General features: G+C 33.6%; 2 protein-coding genes across 3 annotated transcripts; both read right to left on the bottom strand.

Annotated features, from left to right (window-relative positions):
* Positions 1 to 623: 623 nt before the first annotated feature.
* Positions 624 to 20,611, bottom strand: LOC123701241 (transient-receptor-potential-like protein). Of its 2 annotated transcripts, none has more exons than XM_045648652.1 (24): positions 20,584 to 20,611; positions 19,448 to 19,531; positions 19,140 to 19,264; positions 18,669 to 18,906; positions 18,179 to 18,321; positions 17,472 to 17,652; positions 16,907 to 17,098; positions 16,261 to 16,495; positions 15,511 to 15,663; positions 14,891 to 15,146; positions 14,336 to 14,469; positions 13,849 to 13,972; positions 11,256 to 11,451; positions 10,390 to 10,551; positions 9,140 to 9,359; positions 8,570 to 8,768; positions 8,084 to 8,190; positions 7,576 to 7,710; positions 7,223 to 7,305; positions 6,535 to 6,622; positions 5,346 to 5,443; positions 4,714 to 4,824; positions 1,583 to 1,699; positions 624 to 835 (listed from the first exon to the last, which is right to left on the bottom strand). In XM_045648652.1, exons 2-24 carry the CDS (start codon positions 19,472 to 19,474, stop codon positions 704 to 706), a joined length of 3,456 nt encoding a protein of 1,151 aa, XP_045504608.1. In that variant the 5' UTR covers positions 19,475 to 19,531; positions 20,584 to 20,611; the 3' UTR covers positions 624 to 703. The 2 variants fall into 2 exon arrangements, with proteins under 2 accessions (XP_045504608.1, XP_045504609.1); XM_045648653.1 differs by having other exon boundaries at positions 4,714 to 4,821; positions 20,584 to 20,610.
* On the bottom strand, positions 11,935 to 13,271 carry LOC123701242 (tektin-1). Its single transcript, XM_045648654.1, has one exon. The coding sequence runs from the start codon at positions 13,232 to 13,234 to the stop codon at positions 11,948 to 11,950; it is 1,287 nt and encodes a 428-aa protein (XP_045504610.1). The 5' UTR covers positions 13,235 to 13,271; the 3' UTR covers positions 11,935 to 11,947.
* Positions 20,612 to 21,178: the final 567 nt, after the last annotated feature.

Below are 21,178 nucleotides of genomic sequence, written 5' to 3'. Positions count from 1 at the left end.
AACTTAAATTATATGTGTTACTAAATATCTCTAATAATTGATCTATGTAGGGCATTGAAAGACTTACCTTAAAACGTTAATTGAAAATAAACATAAAACTAATAAAGAGCACACCAAAACTATACTAAAAATAATTATATTTTTTTAATAGAATTAAAACATTATTGATTATAATTAATATTAAGATAATTAGAATATTCTATTTAAAATACGGAGTCATAAAATAGTTGTTGCGATTCGGACGGTCTTGATAAGGGAATCAAGTTTGAAATATACAATATTAAAAATATAATTTTATCTTATTCCACTAGATGAAACTATTTTTAGCGATGTTAATAAACTAGAAATTTCGTCAATAAAGCGTAAAACGGTATATTTTCCTGGAACCAAAATTCAGAGATTATAAGATATTTAAAAATGTCTCTAAACCTAAATATGAAAAACTGAAATAAAAATCGAACATAACTCAATAAGGAAAATTTTAAATATATTTTTTTGTAATTTTTGATACCTGTCAAATTTGGTAGGTACCAAGGTAGGTACCTATAGTAATTATTTTATTTTTATCTTCTTTAATTGGTTATTTAAAAAATAATATTTGTGACCATAGTGATAGAATTACTGTACCATAAAATTTATTTAAGAGATTATTAAAAGTTGATGTTCCATTATATTTATTTAGGTCTCGATAATCATAGTTTCTTTATAGCCAAGTTTTGGACGTCTTTTTGATACTCCGAATGTTTTCATCAAGGTTGGTCTGCTGCAGAGGATCTGGAGACGGTATCAGATTTTCTGTACTCGCTGACACTGTAGATTCTACTGGTGACTGTGGCTGTAATCATTATTAATAATTATTCAGAATTAATATAGAAGGATTATTAGAAATGTTTAATGGTTTGTTACCTACAAAACTTAAAATTATTCCAAATCTACTATCATGAAATTACATACGGAAATGAACCAAATAAATCAAAGTTATTCACTAGCAAAATATAACGTAACTAGATTTCCGCCCGCGGCTTCGCCCGCGTTTGCAAAGGAAAACCCGCATAGTTCCCGTTCCCGTGGGATTTCCGGGATAAAAACTATCCTATGTGTTAATCCAAGTTACCCTCTATATGTGTGCTAAATTTCATTGTAATCGGATCAGTAGTTTTTACGTGAAAGAGTAACAAACATCCATACATCCATACAAACTTTCGCCTTTATAATCTAGATTTCCGCCCGCGGCTTCGCCCGCGTTTGCAAAGGAAAACCTGCATAGTTCCCGTTCCCGTGGGATTTCCGGGATAAAAACTATCCTATGTGTTAATCCAAGTTACCCTCTATATGTGTGCTAAATTTCATTGTAATCGGTTCAGTAGTTTTTACGTGAAAGAGTAACAAACATCCATACATCCATACATCCATACAAACTTTCGAATTTATAATATTAGTAGGATATTAGAATATTAGATAATATAATATACATACTTAGGTATATTTTGAATAAAATATTTATTCCAAGATTGCCATTTCCAAAAATTTGAATTCAATAAATCATAAATGACTATCAATTAGGTGATTATAAAAAAAATACCTGCGGTACAGGTCGTTTAGGTTCTGGTGTGTGTTCTTTTGCCTTTCCCTGAGTGGGAGAGAAGGCCCGTTGGCACACTGGAGTGCATGGAGTGATTTCCATCGTCGGTGCTTGAACCTGTTACATATACCCATATATCTTTATTTTAGTACATACAATCAAATAATTCTTCTTCTCAGATGCTTTTAAAGTTATACAAAGTCCGGTAATTGCCCGATTCGCGTATGCGAGCGAGATGTACCTAATATGTTGTATGCGGAAGAGGCCGTCTTCATTGCATTGTTTATATATAATATGTCAGCTGTTTTTATGTAAAAGATTGACAAACATGAGGATGGCCTCACAATCTTTGACGTTCATAACATCAATAGGAATTCGATGTTTGCGTGAGAGTAAATTTTTTTTCGAAAATAGATGATCGCCTGGAATAACATAATAAACCTCTTTATTCAAGATACCTCGACAACAAAGTCACGGTACAAACCGCAATGAATGTTAATATTTAGATATTTTCATAGGAACACATACAGCGGAACAAATACTGATATAACTAGGGAAAAACAGCCAATAGCATTGTTCTATAGACATTAACTTGTTTGGTGTTGGTGTTTTTCAAAATAACTGTCCCACAAAGAAACATTTTTCATTTGTGTAAAAAGTTACGTAGAGACAAACGCCATCTTAATATGTTCATATCCTCCTCCTTAAGTCGAAATCCTCACTGCTGAGGGTCGTGATCATTTTGGAGTTGTGATTTCCTAGCTATTTTACGCCATTTGTCTCGATCTTCAGCGATGTGGATAGCTTCAGGTACGCTAGTTTCTACGGTCGTTTTAATTTGGTCTGACCAGCGCATTGGGCTGCGGCCTCGGGGCCTTTTTCCTTCTACCTTGCCAGTTAGAAGGACTTTCTCCAGGTTGTCTCCCCTCCTCCTTGCAATATGACCGAAGAATTCCAAAATTCGTCGCAAGCATGTGGAGGACAGTCTTTTGGTAATGCCAAGCTCCTTGAGAATTGATTTATTCGTTCTACGTGCCGTCCATGGGATGCGAAGCATGCGTCGCCAACACCACATTTCAAAAGCATTTATCCGAGAGTAGTCTGCCTTACGCAATGTCCAGGTTTCGGAGCCATATAGAAAGATGGAGAAGATTAAAGAATTGACAAGTTTCCGTTTGGTTACAAGAGAAATATTTCTATCTGCCCACACTCTGTGCAGTTGAGACATTGCGCTTTTGGCGATTCCTATTCTTCTTCGGATATCGGGTTCACATGAGCCATTGTTAGTAATAATGGAGCCTAAGTAGACAAAACTATCGACGGTATCCAAGTTGGTCGTGTTTGTCGCATCCATCTTGTTTGTACGATCGACAACCATTAGTTTGGTCTTTGTTTTGTTAATAGTTAGTCCCAATTCATTGCTGATGCTTTCCAATCTGTTTAGGAATGAAGTCATTTCGACTTTATCATTTGCTATAAGCGTGGTGTCATCAGCATAACGCAGATTGGTGATTTTGGTGCCGCCGATATTAACTCCACCATCCCAATCTTCACAAACTCTTCTCATGATGTATTCACCATAAATGTTAAATAAAATGGGTGAAAGAATGCATCCCTGCCTCACTCCCTTTTCAAATTTAAATGGCTTGGACAAAGTATGGTCAACTCTTACAACTCCCTGGCTATTGTAATATAGTGATTGAAGTAGGAAGATTAGGTGCTGGGGTACACCGAGTTCAGCAAGTACCTTCCAGAGACAGCTCCAGTCAACACAATCGAAAGCTTTGCTATAGTCGATAAAGCACAAAACTAGCGGGATATCGAATTCATAAGCTTTTTCGACCAACTGTCTTACGTTTAGGATTTGTTCGCGTGTGCCTTTGCCCTTCACGAAACCTGCCTGTTCTTGAGGAATTTGCCAATCGAGATAATATCGAATTCGATTATTTATAATATGTAGTAATATTTTGCTACTATGTGAAACGAGGGACAAGGTACGGTAGTTTTCGCAGTTTCTGGTGGAGCCTTTTTTGTGGAGAGGTAAAATAATCGATTTACACCAATCAGTTGGCCAATCACCATGTTGCCATATGTGATTACAGATGGAATGAATATAGTCTATACCTTTGTCCCCGAGGGATTTAAGAACTTCGGCGGTAATATGGTCAGAACCAGGTGCCTTTTTAATCTTAAGTGCCGCGATAGCTGCAGTAACTTCCGATCGTAATATTGTTCGTATGTTATATATATTGATCGTTATGTTCATATAATTATAGGATAATATCACTTTTAAATTTTAATCTTTTGAAAACTATTAAATAAATATTGACAATATTGAATGATATTAGGTTTATTAGCCTTGACCTGTCTTTCTGATCTATCACTTTAACTAAATTACGAAAACTTAATCGCCTCAAAAGTAAGTTTACCGAAATTTGACCCAATTTGTAAAAGCATTACCTAATAACATAGGTACCTACATGTCCATTATGTATCAAAATAATCAGACAGGGACATACTTTACTGACACTTAACTTCAAAATGAAGTTAAATTAAGGTAAGTATATAAAAATTAAATTGAAAAAAGCCATTAATTAATTTAAAATTCTCATATTCTTTTACATTCAAGTTTCAATTTGTACTCTTTCAAAGATTTGTATACCTAGTCATATTATACACAGTAGGAATGACTTATGAAAACCGTACACATACAAATTAGGTATTAGTGGGTAAAGTTACAGGTCAATCATTATATTTTTCACTCTGAAAGAGGCAGAATAGATGATAAATATTTAATCAGATTTGAATACGATTTGTAATAACATATTATTATCTATTTATATCGCAGATTTTTCATAGAATTAAGTTTTTGACGAAAACCGGAAGATGACACATTTTAATCTCAATTTTATCATAAACCTGTAATAATCCAATTACAAATAAAGAGCATGTGTACCGAGCACACATGTCAGAAATGAAACTTCTTTGGCAAGATTCAAAAATAGCAAAATCGTCGCCTTACTCCATGACGTGACCGTATTGTCATGAAACTTTAAAATTTTACTCTCAACGGGCCTAAGGAAGTTTCACTTCAAAAAATTGAATAGGATTGAGTTTGGAGTATAACTTACCTTAGCCTTACAATACGGTGGTGGAGGGGGCAATGACCCCTTTGGTTTGACGTCAGCCACCGGCCTCGCCACAGCTATGTCTTCAGATGACTTAACATCTGAAGCATCCTGCTATATGGAATTAAATTATTTACGAGAATTGTTCTAATAATATAAACCTTTTTTTTGTAGTGGGGAAATCTTCCAAAGATACCCACGGCCCCCGGGGAAGGAGCCGTGGGTTATGTCGGATTCTTACCGACTAAAACCCCACTGTGTTCCGTCGAGCCGCTTTAATGATGGGGCCGCGGGTATTGATTAGAATTCTTCCGTTAATAATATAAACCTAGATATCTATATCTCTATGGAAAACGTTTAAAAGTGTAGCTCTATATAAATAAATTGAATTTTGTATTTGGGAATACTTCAAATAATGAATTTCATACAAGACAACAGCTCTATTTTCATTGAAATTAATACATTTATTCTAATCATGTTGTGTGAAATAATAAAAAAATATAGATACTGACTCTTAGAATCGTTAAAAAAAATTACTAAAAATAATTAATATACAATCATCTGTATATGTATCAAATAGTAATGATAATAATTAATAATGTATGCTCCACTAATAATTATTATTAAGCACTGACTTGATAATCTCCCGGCGGTGTCGGCGGTTTCCTTTTAACAACCTTTGGCACGGTTGTTGGGTCTGTAACACGTTTGGATTTCAGCGGGCTTGGATCCACTACGAAATAAATAAATAAACAGATACATAAAAAATAGGAAATAAAATATACATATATAACTAAAATAAACACGTAAAAAAAGAAATATAATATATATAAAAATGTGTGCGTGTTTTTTTGAAAAATAAGGTCATTAGTAGATACTAATGACATTATTTTTCAAAAAATAATTTACTATATGCAACTTTACAGAAATACGTCGAATCACGCATGGTAAAAGATGGCGCTTAACGGAAAAATGTTACACTAAATTTTTTTCCAACCCCGATAAAGAAGTTTCACTTCAATAGTATGAAATTTACGTTCACAATACATAATTAAGTATTATAGTTTTTATTTTAACTATAAATCCAATGTAAAGTTGTAGATTTTTAACCGACTTCAAAAAAAAGGAGGAGGTTATCAATTCGGTCGGTATGTTTTTTATTGTATGTATTAGTATAATATTTTCAACACAAACCTATAAAAACCCTTTAGACAGCATTATTCCTGTACGAATAGAGATATTAAATACCTTAAAAGTTAATACCTAAAAATTACTTATTTACCACGTGATTATGGCCATCCATACTAAACTTGCAGTTTAAATTATCCCAGTAGGTATATTTAGTTTAAGAAAACTTAGCTTTAAACAACCCCAGGGTTCTAATAAAAGCCATTTAAACGTATATAAATTACAAAACAATGTTAAAGTCGAAAAATTATTACTTCACAACACAAGTTATGAAAACAATGTTTTGTTTTAAAATTACAGGTATGTACAAAATCTTATGATATCAGGACACAATATCTATATGCCTTAAGTACATACAATATGTCCTGTAAAAGGTATAAACATATATACGGTCGAATTGAGAACCTCCTCCTTTTTTGAAGTCGGTCAAAAATAGAGAAAATTATTATATTAGAGATTTAATTAGATAATTTGAGATCGACACTTAATTTGACACATATTAAAGATTAATTTGATCAAGAATATTAAAAAAAAAGTTTAAATAAAAAGTAATACTAGGATGTGGATAAAATGAACATATAGAGAAGCACACATTACAATTAATACTTTTACATACTTACGTATTTATTTACCTACCTGATCTCTGTTCAACAAGAGGATTACTCGGTCCTGAAACTGGGCTGCTGCTTCGAGTTCCACAAGGTGACGGGTTTCTTGATGGAGTCTAGTAAACAAAAATAATTGTTATATCTATACTAATATTATAAAGCTGAAGAGTTTGTTTGTTTGATTGAACGCGCTAATCTCGGGAACTACTGGTCCGATTTAAAAAAAACTTTCATCGAAGAAAGCTATAGGCTATATTATATCATCTCGCTCAGACCAACACGAGCGGAGCACTGCGGGTGGAACCGCGGAGCGCAGCTAGTTTAGAAATATAAATGACAATATTATAATGTTGTACTTTTGTGGTCTGTTATGAAATGTAGAGCGAATATAACTAAGGCTTTTGGTCTTATTTTATTCAAAACTAGCTTTCCACCCGCGGCTTCGCCCGCGCAATCTATGTAAAATATTCCGCATAGTTCCCGTTCCCGTGGGATTTCCGGGATAAAACCTATCCTATGTCCTTTCTCGGGTATCAAAATATCCCCATACCAAATTTCATGCAAATTGGTTCAGTAGTTAAGGCGTGATTGAGTAACAGACAGACAGACAGAGTTACTTTCGCATTTATAATATTAAAAATTAATTATAAAAACTGTAACTTAAGAATCAAATAGCAGAATGAACGTAAATAAATACTTTGGAAGTTTTTTATTACCTTGAAGGTAAGCTTTGTTTGGTGTTTAACTTCCATCGTTGGAGTTGGTGAAAGAAGCTCCCTTGTTGCAGATAAATAATTTCCTGGCAACAGAATATACAACTATGTATTTATACAGGGTGTCCCACTATTGGTATACTAAGCGCGAAGGGACTTGTAGTTTTGCATACACTGATCACGTAAAAAATACTTAAACAACAAAATTACGTCAAAAAATTTTTGCTAAATTTTTCCTGAAAATCCATAATATTTTCTTCTCTAGCTTCGCAGCCGGCATATAAAATAAAATAAAATAAATATGTATGTATGTGTATAATATAATATAAGTATGCATATTTTTTTTTATTCCTCACCATCAGTCCTCGGCATAACAGGGGTCCTCAAATCAACACTGGCTCCCACATCCTCGGACATATCCTTGATCAGCTCCATGAGGGTATGGCCGGGAGACACCGGCATCTGTATTGGCGTTGTACTTCGTGACATTTCTGTTAAATATAATGGAAGTTAGAAGAAAATTGATTTTAGTATGTTTTTGGCATGTATATATTATATGTAGGTAATACCTGCTTTGAAATATTAGACGAAAATAATGTATTTTAAATGTTTTGAGGTGATTTTCATTGATTGTAGGTAAAAGATAGACGATGTGAATAGAACTAAGTTTACCTTGTATTTGTGGGCCGTTGTTCGATTTTAATTAGTTTTTTTGAATTATAAACAATATTGAATGAAAAACGATGAATAATTTTATACGTTGTCGATATTACGTATTAAATGATGACGATGATGATGATGAAGGCTACGACGATGATGATGATTATCTTTTACTTATACAAAATCAAGTTAAATTCTATTCACCTGGTAAAGGTGATCTCATAACCAGTCTCTTAGCGTGGTCCATGGCCTGCTGTAGCTTCTGCTGACTTCTAAATGATTCTCGAGTTCGACATCGGCCGATTTGAGACCTAAATTATTGTTTTTATTATTGCCCTATAATTTTAGGAAGAGCATTATTTAGTGATCTTGTATTGTAAACGCATTGGAAAGTACTTACAATGTAGTTTTTATCAAAAAACTTATATTTGCATATCAAAAAACACCAACAAAATCAAAAGAATATAATTGTCGCTCAAAAAAATATACACTTTAATTCCAAAAAAATGTTTTAAAAAGCTATCAAAAACAAACTTAAGACACTTCCGTAGCTGCTAACGCCTGCCTCAACTTGTAATTGCTATTGGCTCATTCATTGATATTGAAGTCTTCCCGGCGATAGGCCTGAACCTCGCCAGAGCATCCTCATTAGCTGGACTCTTTTCAATTCCCTATCAACAAACAACTTACGACATTCCCGTAGCAACAAGCGCCTGTTTCCACTTGTCATTGCTGTTGGCTGCTGCAGCCATTCTTGCGATGCGTCTGAACCTCGCCAGAGCATCCTCGTTAGCTGGTCTACCTTCCTCATCCATCACGGAGACGGGAGCCACTTGGAAGTCCTTCATCAAACGCCGCTCCCAGATCTTCATGCGCTTTGCGAGAACAGCTATTTGGAAAAAAATTAAGTTATTAGATATGACTAATTGACTAGGCCAACTTATACAAACATCGAGGCATTACAAACCACTATGAATATTTTTTTTCGTCATACAGACTACAAGTGATAAACATTTTAATAAAATTACAGAAATTTAGATTTTGTAGCATTTATTGTAGATACTAAATAACATACTCTATATTTTTAACATACTATTAAGACTCTATGTTTGTTAATGTCATTTATTGGGCTAATCTAATAGTTGCAAAATTAACAAATTTATCATAAAATAAACACTCTTAAATAATTACAATTATTTACCAACAATTATAACAAAATTACATTGCTCTACCAAAAAAAAAACAATACAATCGACTCACTCTTTTCCTTCCGATCAGTGAAGCTCACATCCATGCCGTTCCTTCCAAACACATCCAGCAGTTCATATCTCAGAGCTGACACGTCTCCCTTCAGCTCGTTAATATCATCTTCGGTAACGGGATCATCATCTAGCTTCCTGTGCATGGCAGATACGTAGCGCCATACTAGCGCGCGGATTACTGCTGTGTAACGCACGTCGTGCTCTTTTTCTTTGTCAACCTTAAGGAGTAATTGTGAACTCGAATTCAGAAAGCAGAAGTCATCTTAACCGATGAAATAATTAGTATTATTTCGAATGTAGTAATAATTTTTAGAATAGACTAAACAAGAAGTCTTGTGCGTTGCGCTCTTTTTCCTCGCGAATAAACAAAACCAGTCTTGGATTCCTCTGTGACGTCGAAACAAGTTACTTCAACGTGGTTAAATCATCACATTTTTTTAAACAGACTTTAAAAAGTGCTATAAGAAAGTTATAATATGTTATACTCACACAACAAAGAATTAATTGTATTTATGCAACAAAAACTTAACTCAAACCGCATAAAGTTACTTGAGTTATTCCATGCATAAATAACCTCTTGTTAATTGAAACCCTTAAACGTCCTATCATATCCCAATATGAGCTTCAAAATATATCATTATCAAGCTCCCTAAATTAACGGCATAAATATGATTAATGATCGCGACTATAACACGATTATGAAAACTTTAGTTCAAACAGATATTCTATAGCTTGCTTCATTTGAACACATGCTGTGTTAAAACTTAATGAATATTATTAAAAGGGAATGTTTTTCAACGCATTTGCGCGTCAGCATGTTCTGTAAAAATGTAAATTTTACGGTGATAATAGGTACGTGCGTGGGCTAACTGTTTAGTGTTTACCTTTCGGATATTTTGCAATAGAACCTTGAAATAACAGCAAATCAAAATGTTTTAGGCGAATATTGTAGACGTAAAATAATTATTGTACTTATGTTTCAAATTTTGGATAATAGGTATGTACCTATGCACTACATAATAAATATTCGCATTCGACAAGACAAACTTTATTTTTTTACAACAATTCTCATTATTTTTCTTTTCTTTATAAATTTATAATATCTCATTATATTTTATGTATGTATACAATTATTATAGTAAGAATCTAAGGGCTGATTTTTCAAACCTTTCTTGAAACTTATATGAACGGATAAATTTTAATCATTACAAATATTGAAAAATTGGCCTTCAGAGGAGTATCTCTTACCTTAACTTTCACTTTCTTATCACTATCCTTTGATTTGAACAGCTTCATGACCCGTTTGGGAGTGGGGAAGATATTAAACGGTGGGGGGAGAGTGGGACTATCCTCGAAGTAGCTCATCCAAAGACGAGTACGAGCAAATTTCCATTCCACGTCTGAATGTTCCTGTTATAAGAAAATTATGATGAGAATAATGTTGATTTTAAGCTCACAAAATAATATTTGTGATGGATTTGAATATTTTCAAATTATTGGTTTTTTGTGGTGGTAAATTTAGGAAACGAAGTCTAAACTAATTGATGGCATGTTAGAAGCTACCACTTTCTATCTCACATCTTTATCTATATTCACTTTCTATATCTATTTGGTTTTCAATAATTTCGCACTGTTCACATATTTTATATAGTTAGAATTTTGCTTTTAATGATTTTTTATTTATTTTATAAATCGATAAAACAGCGATACGGTTACCGAAGGGAATAAGGGTGATGCGTTTACTAAAATCGATACTACCTTAATTGAATTACATAGATTAGGTTGGACTTAGGTAGGTAACTGCTATGTTGCATGTAATCAATGTACTTTTATCCTAAAAAATTAATGATAATCTTAACATCAAAATAAATCAAAATATCATTGCATTTCTAACAAGTTGGAGCACCATTTAGTGCAGAACATGACTATTATAACCAAGAAGTCCTACATTCAATCAATGATACTAAAAATATGTCGCAGAAAGGGAATATTTTATCCGTAACTCGATAAAAAAAAATTGGTGTTTGAGTAAAATTTATCATGGAACAATCTTGTGATTGTAGTTAAATTTGTAGTTACCTATAAAATAAAAAACAGTTTCAAAAAGTACTCACATCAATATGAGCATAAGAATTCGACATCATGGCAATGAGGAGGTTCAGTAGAACGATCACATTGATCACCGAGTAAGAGCCGAACATGAGCAGACCCCAGAATCTGGTGTAGCTCTTGATGCCAGCCAGCTCAAAGTTTTCCAGACCAACCATGCCGAAGGACGCCCAGAATAGTGATTGGGATGCTTCGAATACGCTTGTGAAATAAATTTTGGGCTGTTTTTAATTGAAGAGATACAAGAACAGTATATGAACATTAACATTTTCAGGTTTATCTTAATAAAAAAGAAATTAAATACAGACAAATGCTATATTGAAATAATAAAGAAATAACATACGTTCTTAGACAATACATAAAGTTGATAAATTTTTACAGACACAATGATGTCAAGTATAATATTATGAGTTAAAATGCATTTTTACATGTTTTAATCTAGGGATGGTATGTTTTCTTAAACTAATGATACATATTATGGACACCTAGCTTCTATTGCATTAGCAGTAGATAATATTATCTTCGATTATTTTGAATTAAATACAAGCTTTATCTAGCTTACAAAACAAAACTCATATTTTAATGCGTTATTTCAATACGAAATAAGACACGTAACGTACAATCGAATATAAATTTTATTAAAGAAAGAAGCAAAACTTGATTTTTCATACTACATATTAAAAACCCAATATCAAAATTAATAAGCATGATAATCCATCGTAGTGCGTAGCGTCATACAATCCACTTCATCAATTTTCAACGTATTCATTTTGACATTTATGTCTTCTTCGAGCTGGATTTGTGTTTGTAGGAGGTAACGTAGAGAAGCATTGGCTTCATGAAGCATCTGCTGCAGTTGCTCTGTGCTGTGACGTAACATTTCACATTCATAGTACAGGGATTGTCCAGGAGGATCACGTACTAATTCAGCACCAACCCTCTGTGCTCTTCTTCCCAGTCTTGTATGAGCTAATGCAGTATTCCCTTCTTTGTCAGCTAGAGCTTTTTGCAACTGCAATATATTGTTCTGCATATCAGAAATCTTCTGAGTCGTCTCTCTGTGCATATCTTCGAGTTTTGCCTTCGCACGTTTCGTATCTTCTATACGCTCATTGAATTCGTGGTTACACTTGTTATACGCTCCCCAAAGATCATCAATAACTTGTTTTAACAGAGTATCAATGAAGACTCGAATCGGACGAGCGCTGGTCACTTCTCTGGCAGCTAACTGAATGTTTTTTGCGGAATACGCGTTGTATTCATCAGCTGATATATTCGCTGGATCGAGATTGGCGTAGCCTTCGTAAATAGATAGGCACAGATTAGTTGGCTTGAGAGACAGCGAACCTTGATCTAAATCTATCGCGGCTTGTTTATACTGTAGGTCTCGATCAAGAAGATATCTAGTAGATCGAAGGCGTCTCATTTGTTCATTTAATTGTTCCAAAGCTCGCTTCAGCAGACTCTGTCCACCGAGAATTGTAGTAATCTCTTGCTGAAGAGCATGTTCTACCTCATCGACGACTAAATCGATACCAATGCGGCCGTCTCTCAGCATCAAACACTTACGGCATATAGTAAGAGCATTAGACTGTAGAGAAGCGAGACAATCTTGCAGACGAGTTTTATAAACGCTCAATGCTTCTAATTCAAGGCATATTTCTTTCCTTTGAATTTGCAGCTCATTCTTATTGAATTCAATATCACCGATGCGTTCTTCAATACGTCGATCTGATGTTGCCTTCATGATGTCAGCTCGTTCGGCAGTTTCTTCTCTTATTCTTTCTGATTCTCTGATCACGCGATCTGCTAGCTGCTGCTGGTCTTCGGTATTTCTGCAGCGCATGTCGTTGCTCAGCTTCCATTCTGCTAACGTGAACTTTGCAGACCTTGGCGGCATACATACTATGGCCTGTTCAGATAATCTTGTAGTCGCTATAGGTGCTCCTATAACATGACGAACACCAAACTGTTCTTCTCCCATTTTTATTGATTTTAGAACTTATAAAATTATGATTTCACGGAACAAATGTGACACTGGAATAGGTGGAATAGTTTATACAAATTGACATAACTGTTTATTGTCATGGCAACTAGGTCAGATGGTTAAACTTTGGTTAAACTTTATATCGAACAAACAAAAAGTTTGCAGTTTTAAATCACTTTGCAATGTAGTAATCACAGTAATGGAGTTTTATTTGATGAATTGCAGTGAATATTTTTATTGTTAGTTCAAACAAAAGTTAAAGCTCAAAGTTTTATATAGGAAATAGCTAAGTTATTAATTTCTCATCACAAATTAAATTGTTTTCTGTAGCTATCATTAATACCACATAATACAGTATTATATCACGACAGGACGAATAATTAGGTATGCATATCATTATTATTATTTTTTATTTAAATTAGACGAAAAAATTATTTAATGTTTAAATTATTTCTAAGATGTCATGTATCACTCTCATCTATACAACAAAGATAGCATTAGCAAAATTAAATGAACAATATGATTTATCTTTAATATTTGAAGGAATTATGTTTTCTACAACTCTAGCAATTACCTTCTAGCCCTTTTCTAGCCTTAATTCGCTGACTCACTTTCCGAAGCTCCGCCATTTTGAACAAGAATCACCGGCGTTATCCCAATCAGGGAGACCCCCGGGTAAAACATAGCATTTCTGCTTTTCCAGATCAGCGAAATACCATAGCAATTGGTTAAGACCTGGTAATTATTGTGTGTTCTTTAGTACAAGTAACAACAAAATAAGTTGGATTCATGTTAGACTATTAAATAATAAGCTGTGATATAATGGGCTTCATAGATTTTGGTGGTAAAAGCTTTTTAAATAAAGTTAGAGAAGTTCTCATTTCGCAGGTTTTTGCCTAATATAATTTCCCAATACATAGTGAAATATCACCTGATACAAGTACTACTTTTGCTGCTCAAAAAGTATATTTGACCAAAAATTAAAATCCTATATTTTAAATTGATTTCACAGTGCTAATACATAATAAAAGTATATCGAATGTACCGTTAAATGTTATAATTATCATCTCTTAGAAAAATCCAACTATAAAAACTTACCGCAAGCGAAGGCAAAGAGCACAAGACTATAAATGAAGAAGAATTTAACGATGTCAATCACCATCCTGCCCAGAGAGATCTGCAGAGGACCCAAGTGTGGATTTATGGAAAACAGGTGTATTAGTTTTAGCGCACTGAAACAAAATAAAATTAATATTGTTTCTAGTAGTTGCCATGTGTATTTTGTTTTTTTTCATTAAGATACTAAAACAATTAATAACTCAGCCCCCGGAATCACAGACTAGAAAATCTATTGTGGCGTGGTCAGATCAGGCCACTCGGGGCTCAATGGGTTAAGGTAGAACTACCAAAAGTACACAATCATGAACGAATATTTTCACTTAAGAGGACTTTCACAAGTTAAAAATCTGAAAGTACATATACGATAAAAATCATGGATACTTAATAAATCACACATACAAACATTAGTACTAGTACCTACATTACATTAGTTAAAAAAATAGTATTTTTTTACATTTTTTGCACATTGAAAGTGTCTGCCATTATTATTTTTTTAAATTTTTACACATCAAAGTCACCATAAAGAAAAAACACCTGAAAATATTTGCAGCGGCGAACAGCCCCTCAGCGATCAACTGAGGATCGAAGTCATCCCAATGTTCTCGAGGTATAAACCTGACTTTCGGGTCCTTCTGTATTTCAGACGACTGTTGCAAGTAAGCAGCAAAACGTAGTATTGCTACAGCAAAGTACAGGGAATTCCGGGTGAAATCTATAAAGTTCCACATGTTGCGAAGGTATGAGCGGAAACCCTCTGTGTACATTTCTTGCGTTTCCTCCCAGATGAAACCTTGTTTATAAAAAAAAAATTAAATAACATTTTGAAAGAAAAATAATAAAAGCAATGAAGGATGATTGTGATTTTAAGATTTGAATTTAGAATGAAGTGTCAATCGTGTTAACATTATCAATTGATTTCTATTTCACTTTTTTATATTTAAAAGCTATGACAAAGCTCGATGAGTTTGATTTTTCCATTTTCATTTTGCTAGCGGTTTTTCAATTATAAAGATTTAATAAACTTTATGCGGTTCGTCTGATTTAATTGAAAAAAAAACAACCGTTTTCAAAAAATACACACTTTTTGTCAAAATTACTTTCATTTTAATTAATTTCCAACCAAACATCAATATCTCAAAAGTGCACAAACTCACCAACTACGTATATAAGAACAATAATTTCTAGAACCGTCGGTCCATTGCCTCTCTGTTTCTTTAATTCCTCTTGAAGTTGTTTCACCATCCAATCTGGACCAAATAACTGCACTACTTGGACCTCCGCTCTTTGGGAAACCAGGATTAATATTACTGTAATAAATAAATAATTATTGTATCTTATCTTTTGTGTGTTGTGTTTGTAACGAAACTAAATACTCGTGGTTAAATCGCAATATTTGTCTATGAAGATAATATTTTTTTGAATAGGTCTTATAATTTAATAGTTTGAGTCTAAATGAGACGAAAATCGTAATTCATAACATGAATTCCAATCTTATTGATAAATAATCACACAGCAGCCACATAAAACATTACCTAGATAATTTATGTAATTTTAGAAGTTGTGAAATAGGTATTATTTAATTCATTAGTAGAACATTTTTACTTTCATTTCATGAAAACATCAAATACATATATATAGCAGATATCTGAATATAAGTACATATATAGCTGACACGATATATAAATAGGTATACTTAGTGCATTTGCGGAATTTCGGATGTGAGGTAATATCGGAAAATTGAGAATACCACTTCAGAGCTTAGTTTTATTGTGAGTATCGTGAAGGTATCGCATCGCATGAAAATAATGGGGTTTGATAATAAAACCATTAATATTTGTTAAATCAATCACTAGTTAGTAGTTACGTATTAATTGCATTCATAAAATTAGTAAAAATCAACTTACACAAGAAAAACAGGTAACTAGAGGCATGTATCAAAAACTTCATGAACGGCTTCCTCATGAGTTTGCCAGTAGCACAATTCGGTGCTACCATGTACAAACAGCAGTAGTATGGGAATAGTAGTGCTACTCTGATGATTATCATCATTTTCTCCAGGTTCGATTTCCTACGGAACCCGGGGACACCTTCGTACCATATTGACGCAAGGAGCTGCTGGATTTTTGGATGCGCTACGAACTGTTAAAAGTAAATAATGTAAAAGATACATGAACAAACAATATTATAATATTATAATAAATAAAGTAATCTACTGGATTAGAAAGCATTTATGCCTATCAAAAAAAAGTTAATATATTTGTATATAGTACCTAAAATTACGATACGAATTTGAGTTAGAGTTTGAGTTGTAGTTGTTAGAGTAGAGTTTGAGAAAATCACCACATTTTATGAATTTATCGCAAAAGCTCTATTACCTACTGACTGTGTAGGTCAGAATATATAAATAGTGTCGCTTCCAAATAGAAACCCATGGTAAATTTAACTGAACATGACTTAAACATAAGTTCTCTATATCTTATTATCACAAAATAAAACAAAATTCACCAAAAACAAAGCGCTAAAATCTGTTCTAATGCAAGACAAACTCACTTTCTTCTGCTTAAAGTCCACGGCGAGTTCCAACCTAGCCAATTTCATGGGTTCCCCCTCTTCAAAGGGTGGTTCTTCGGGATCATAGTTCAGCATGATGGCTAACTCTTGGGAACTTCTAGATTGATCTAGAAGATCCACCGCGAACCTTTGCACTTGGCGACGCAGTTCTAAGTAGTCGGCTTTGCACTCCTGCGTAAGGAAAGATTAGGAAGAATAATGTCTTGAATCAAATGAAGAGAAGGGCATTTTTTTATAATATTTGAGTAAATTATGAATAATGACAAGCTACTTAGAGGGAAATAAATAATTCCAATTATCCAGGCAACATGAAAGCTATTCCTATGTATTATTTGATCCTATATCCTTGATGATGTAATATAGCAATCTGAATTTGTAATAACAATATTTGTAGATAGAATAAGTCTCTTTTAACTGTAAATTTCTACCAAATGAAGCATCATATCTTTTCGTAACGAAAGAGTCCATAATATTATAATCGTTTAAAATATCGACCAATTGCTTATCTCATTTTCTGATTTTTTCTAAATATTTTTCCTTTTACCTGTTCAGCAAAAGCCAAAGTCCGTAATTCCCAAGACAGTTCAAACGCAGTGAGCACGGGATCGTTAGACGACAAGGCGATAAGCGAAGGCGAAGCGAGCGCGCGATACGCGTTCAAGCGAGCAAGCGAATGGCGGAGCGGGTCCTCTGTGGACTCTGTGATGCATTCGTCGCAACCGCAACTGATTGAAAACAATATATAATAATTAATAAATAAGGTAGAATTGGGAACATCCTCTTTTTTGAATTCGGTTAATAATTGATATAATATGAAGAGAGTAGGTACTATTTTGTTTACCTTATTTTCAGAATTAAAAAGTAATTCGAATTGTTGTGTTGACGAAAGACAGTTATGTATAACGGCCATCGGAGATTAATACACCTTACCGAACTTAAAACTAAATAGAATTACGCACAGCTTTGTAGACCTTGTTATTTAATAATGTTTTAAATGGAAATGCAAGTCGCGGGTTCGAATCCTGCATCGTGATTATAAACAAATGTTTTCATTTGTAGTTTAATAAATATTAAAAGCTGATTATTATTTGCAAGTCCCTCTAGACTACACATTGGGTAAAATATAGATACATAAACTACTGATAAAATTTCCGTACAGTCGAGGGAGCGAAAATAACGGAGTTGGTCCTCATGAACCAGTTAAAATGCAAATGCAATAATAATCATTCCAGGTTCAAATATTATATTTACCGTATATCATGAGGGTCTGGCAACGTCGCTCCTCTATCCAAAAGAAGTTTAATAATTTCGTAGTTATTCTTATGAGCAGCTAGTACCAAAGGTGTGAGGTCGCGGGTGAACATTGCCGTGGTTGGGTCCACCTTCTGCCAGCTCTAATAAAAGAAGTTAAAGTTATATTTTGATGTTTAAATCAAAGTCATTTTCCTGAAATCATTGATTCGAAAATGACAAAATAAATACACAAAAAATTTCGTGGGATGAAATGTCAATGAAACAATAGAATTTAATAATTTATGCATGTTTATATTATAATATTTTGAAAATGTGCAGTGTTGCATAATATCGAAAAGCACAACCTGTATTGTGTACATTTTATTTAAACTATTCTCTCGCCTAAATATTTACTACAATAACAAATACCTAGTAATTATCAATTTTTTCCCGCTCTAAAAGGCGTTTCTTTGCAGATTTGTCGATTAGAAAAATATTTCATACGTACATAAGGCGACGGATGCTTATGAATCAGTTCCTCATGCTCCAAAAGCAGTTCCACGGCTTCCACGAACTCCGCATTAATCGCCTGCAGCAGGGCATCCTTCGTCTCCACCCCCAGGACCACCAGGAGCTCCACCATCTCCAGGTTTTCACCATCTATAGCGAGGGTTAGAGCACCCCGGCCAAGGGAATCTACGCAGTTTATGTCTACGTGCTTCGTGCGATGTGCTTTTTGGATTAACCTGGGGATTATGTTATTTCATACCTTTAAACTCTATCTTTAACATAAATAAAATATCAAAAGTGTATGTATTTCAATAATTGTTATATATTTATCCAAACCATGAACGCGATCACTGAAAGAATTTGAAAACCTTAAAACTGTTACTTTTTAAAAGCAGCTTTTGATATTTAGCGAAAAATACTAGATCCAGCTTCGAATTATTATTTATTCAAATTATTATTTGCTTCTCACCTTCTCACATTCGCCATGTCCCCTCTTTCGACAGCCATGAGGTATTTCTTCTCTTCAATGTTAAGCGTCTTTGGCAGAACCGGCAGTTTGATGGGTCGCCGCATTTTTTCCGCAAGGGCATCGCCCTAAGATTGTTGTGTTATAATGTTTATTAAAACAATGGTTAAAACAAACATTACCAATACAAATTAACTAATGATTATTTTTAGACATTAGTTAATTAACAGAGGAAAGTCGGTACAAATATAATTGTAAAATGGGAAAATTATTTTAAGAATAAAACAATTATTTTTAAAGTACCTACTCACATTTTCTACGTCTGTTTTATCTGCCATGATGTTGATTTCGAATGATTAGGTAATTGGAGCAGCATACGTCCCCGCAAACGAACTCTGCAATTTTTTATATTTAACATTATATTTTATTAGGTAACTAGATAAGTAATATGTATATTTTAGTATGCGACAAATTATGATAAGATTCTCATAAATTATATACTAAAAACTTCCTCTTGAATCACTCTATCTATTGAAATAAACCGCATCAAAATCCGTTGCTTAGTTTTAAAGATATAAGCAGACAAAGGGACACAGGGAAATAGGGACAGAGAAAGCGACTTTTTTATTCTATGTACTGAGTAACTAGTATGGATACAAACATTGTATTCATATCAAAACAAACCTGACCGAATTATCGATACGCACGTGATGGAAGAAGAAACCATACAAAGATTGTCCTAACATCACCTATTTATTAGCATTCCTCGTTAATTGGTTTAACCGTACGGTTTTATATTACAGCTAATCCCTCGCTGAACCTGGATTTCCCTAATTGCTCATTGATTAATCTTTTCTTGTTGGTTTTACATGAGCATTATGCATAGAAATTATATTATATTAATAGCATATGCATAGAAACCTACTATTTACCGCATTTGAGTTTGAGTTTGAGTTTATTTTCTGCATTAGGTATATTATTTACCGTTTTAACTTCATAGTAAATAGAGAACCTAACTTTGGCTAACGTTTCAGGATGGAAATTCATAAATGATTAACTACGTAGTTCAGGATTCGATCCTCATCCGTTAAACCGTAGAAAAAAAAAAATATCTAAATGGAAAACCCATTTGCTGCTGTTACTTGGTCTTTTATGGTCAGTTAGCTATATTTCAATACATAAATAATAAATAGGAATAAGTTGATTGTAAAAAAGTTTGAAGCTAATACTCAGTACTCTGATCCCAAGATTGATTTTCTTAGTACAGAGTTGCCGAATTTTAAGTTTTTGGACCATACGAAAAAAAAGTTTACATTGGTAAAAATAAACAAGTTGTAACTGTTCGCACTAACTTCTGTGCCAACTTTTTTTAATATTTCCCGAAATCAAAACAACGACGAAATTTAAAATTTTCTAAAAACAAAAATATGAAAAGCTGTCTACTCACGACGCGATCGCTGTGGCTGACGCGACACTACTCCTGCATTAGAACCGGCAACCGTCACTTATATAAATACAATAATCCTATTACTAACTAAAGCTTTATGTTTGATTCGTAAAAACATTCACGTGTTTTGATACTTACATATTATTTATCAAAGGACAAGATCAACCCACGCAAACAATGAAGTCATATATTTTCACACCAATGCTAGAAAATACCGGTGATTTCGAATTGTACGTAGAATTATGTACAATGTAGGTATTTTATCTAGTATTATCAGTATTATGTACATTGTACTCTCTCTTGTTCATTTCTACATATTTCATGTTAGATATGCGTACATAAGACACCGCAAGGGCGGATCCAGCTTTAGTGCCAGGCAAGGGCGGATCCAGCTTTAGTGCCAGGACCCCCCCCTGGCATAGTCGTGGTCGACTAACAAAAGCTATATTTTGATAAATTTAATTGATACGTAGATAGTAGAATAAAAAAAACGGCCAAGTGCGAGTCGGATTGGCGCACCAAGAGTTCCGTACAAACATTTTTTATATGTTTTAACTTAAAATTTATGACTTTTGCAATTTTTTATTTTTAAATC

Source organism: Colias croceus, chromosome 21, assembly GCF_905220415.1.
Source record: "Colias croceus chromosome 21, ilColCroc2.1".
Lineage (NCBI taxonomy): Eukaryota > Metazoa > Arthropoda > Insecta > Lepidoptera > Pieridae > Colias > Colias croceus.
The sequence above is the reverse complement of the archived record's forward strand: the minus strand, read 5'-3'. Positions and strand labels throughout refer to the sequence as shown.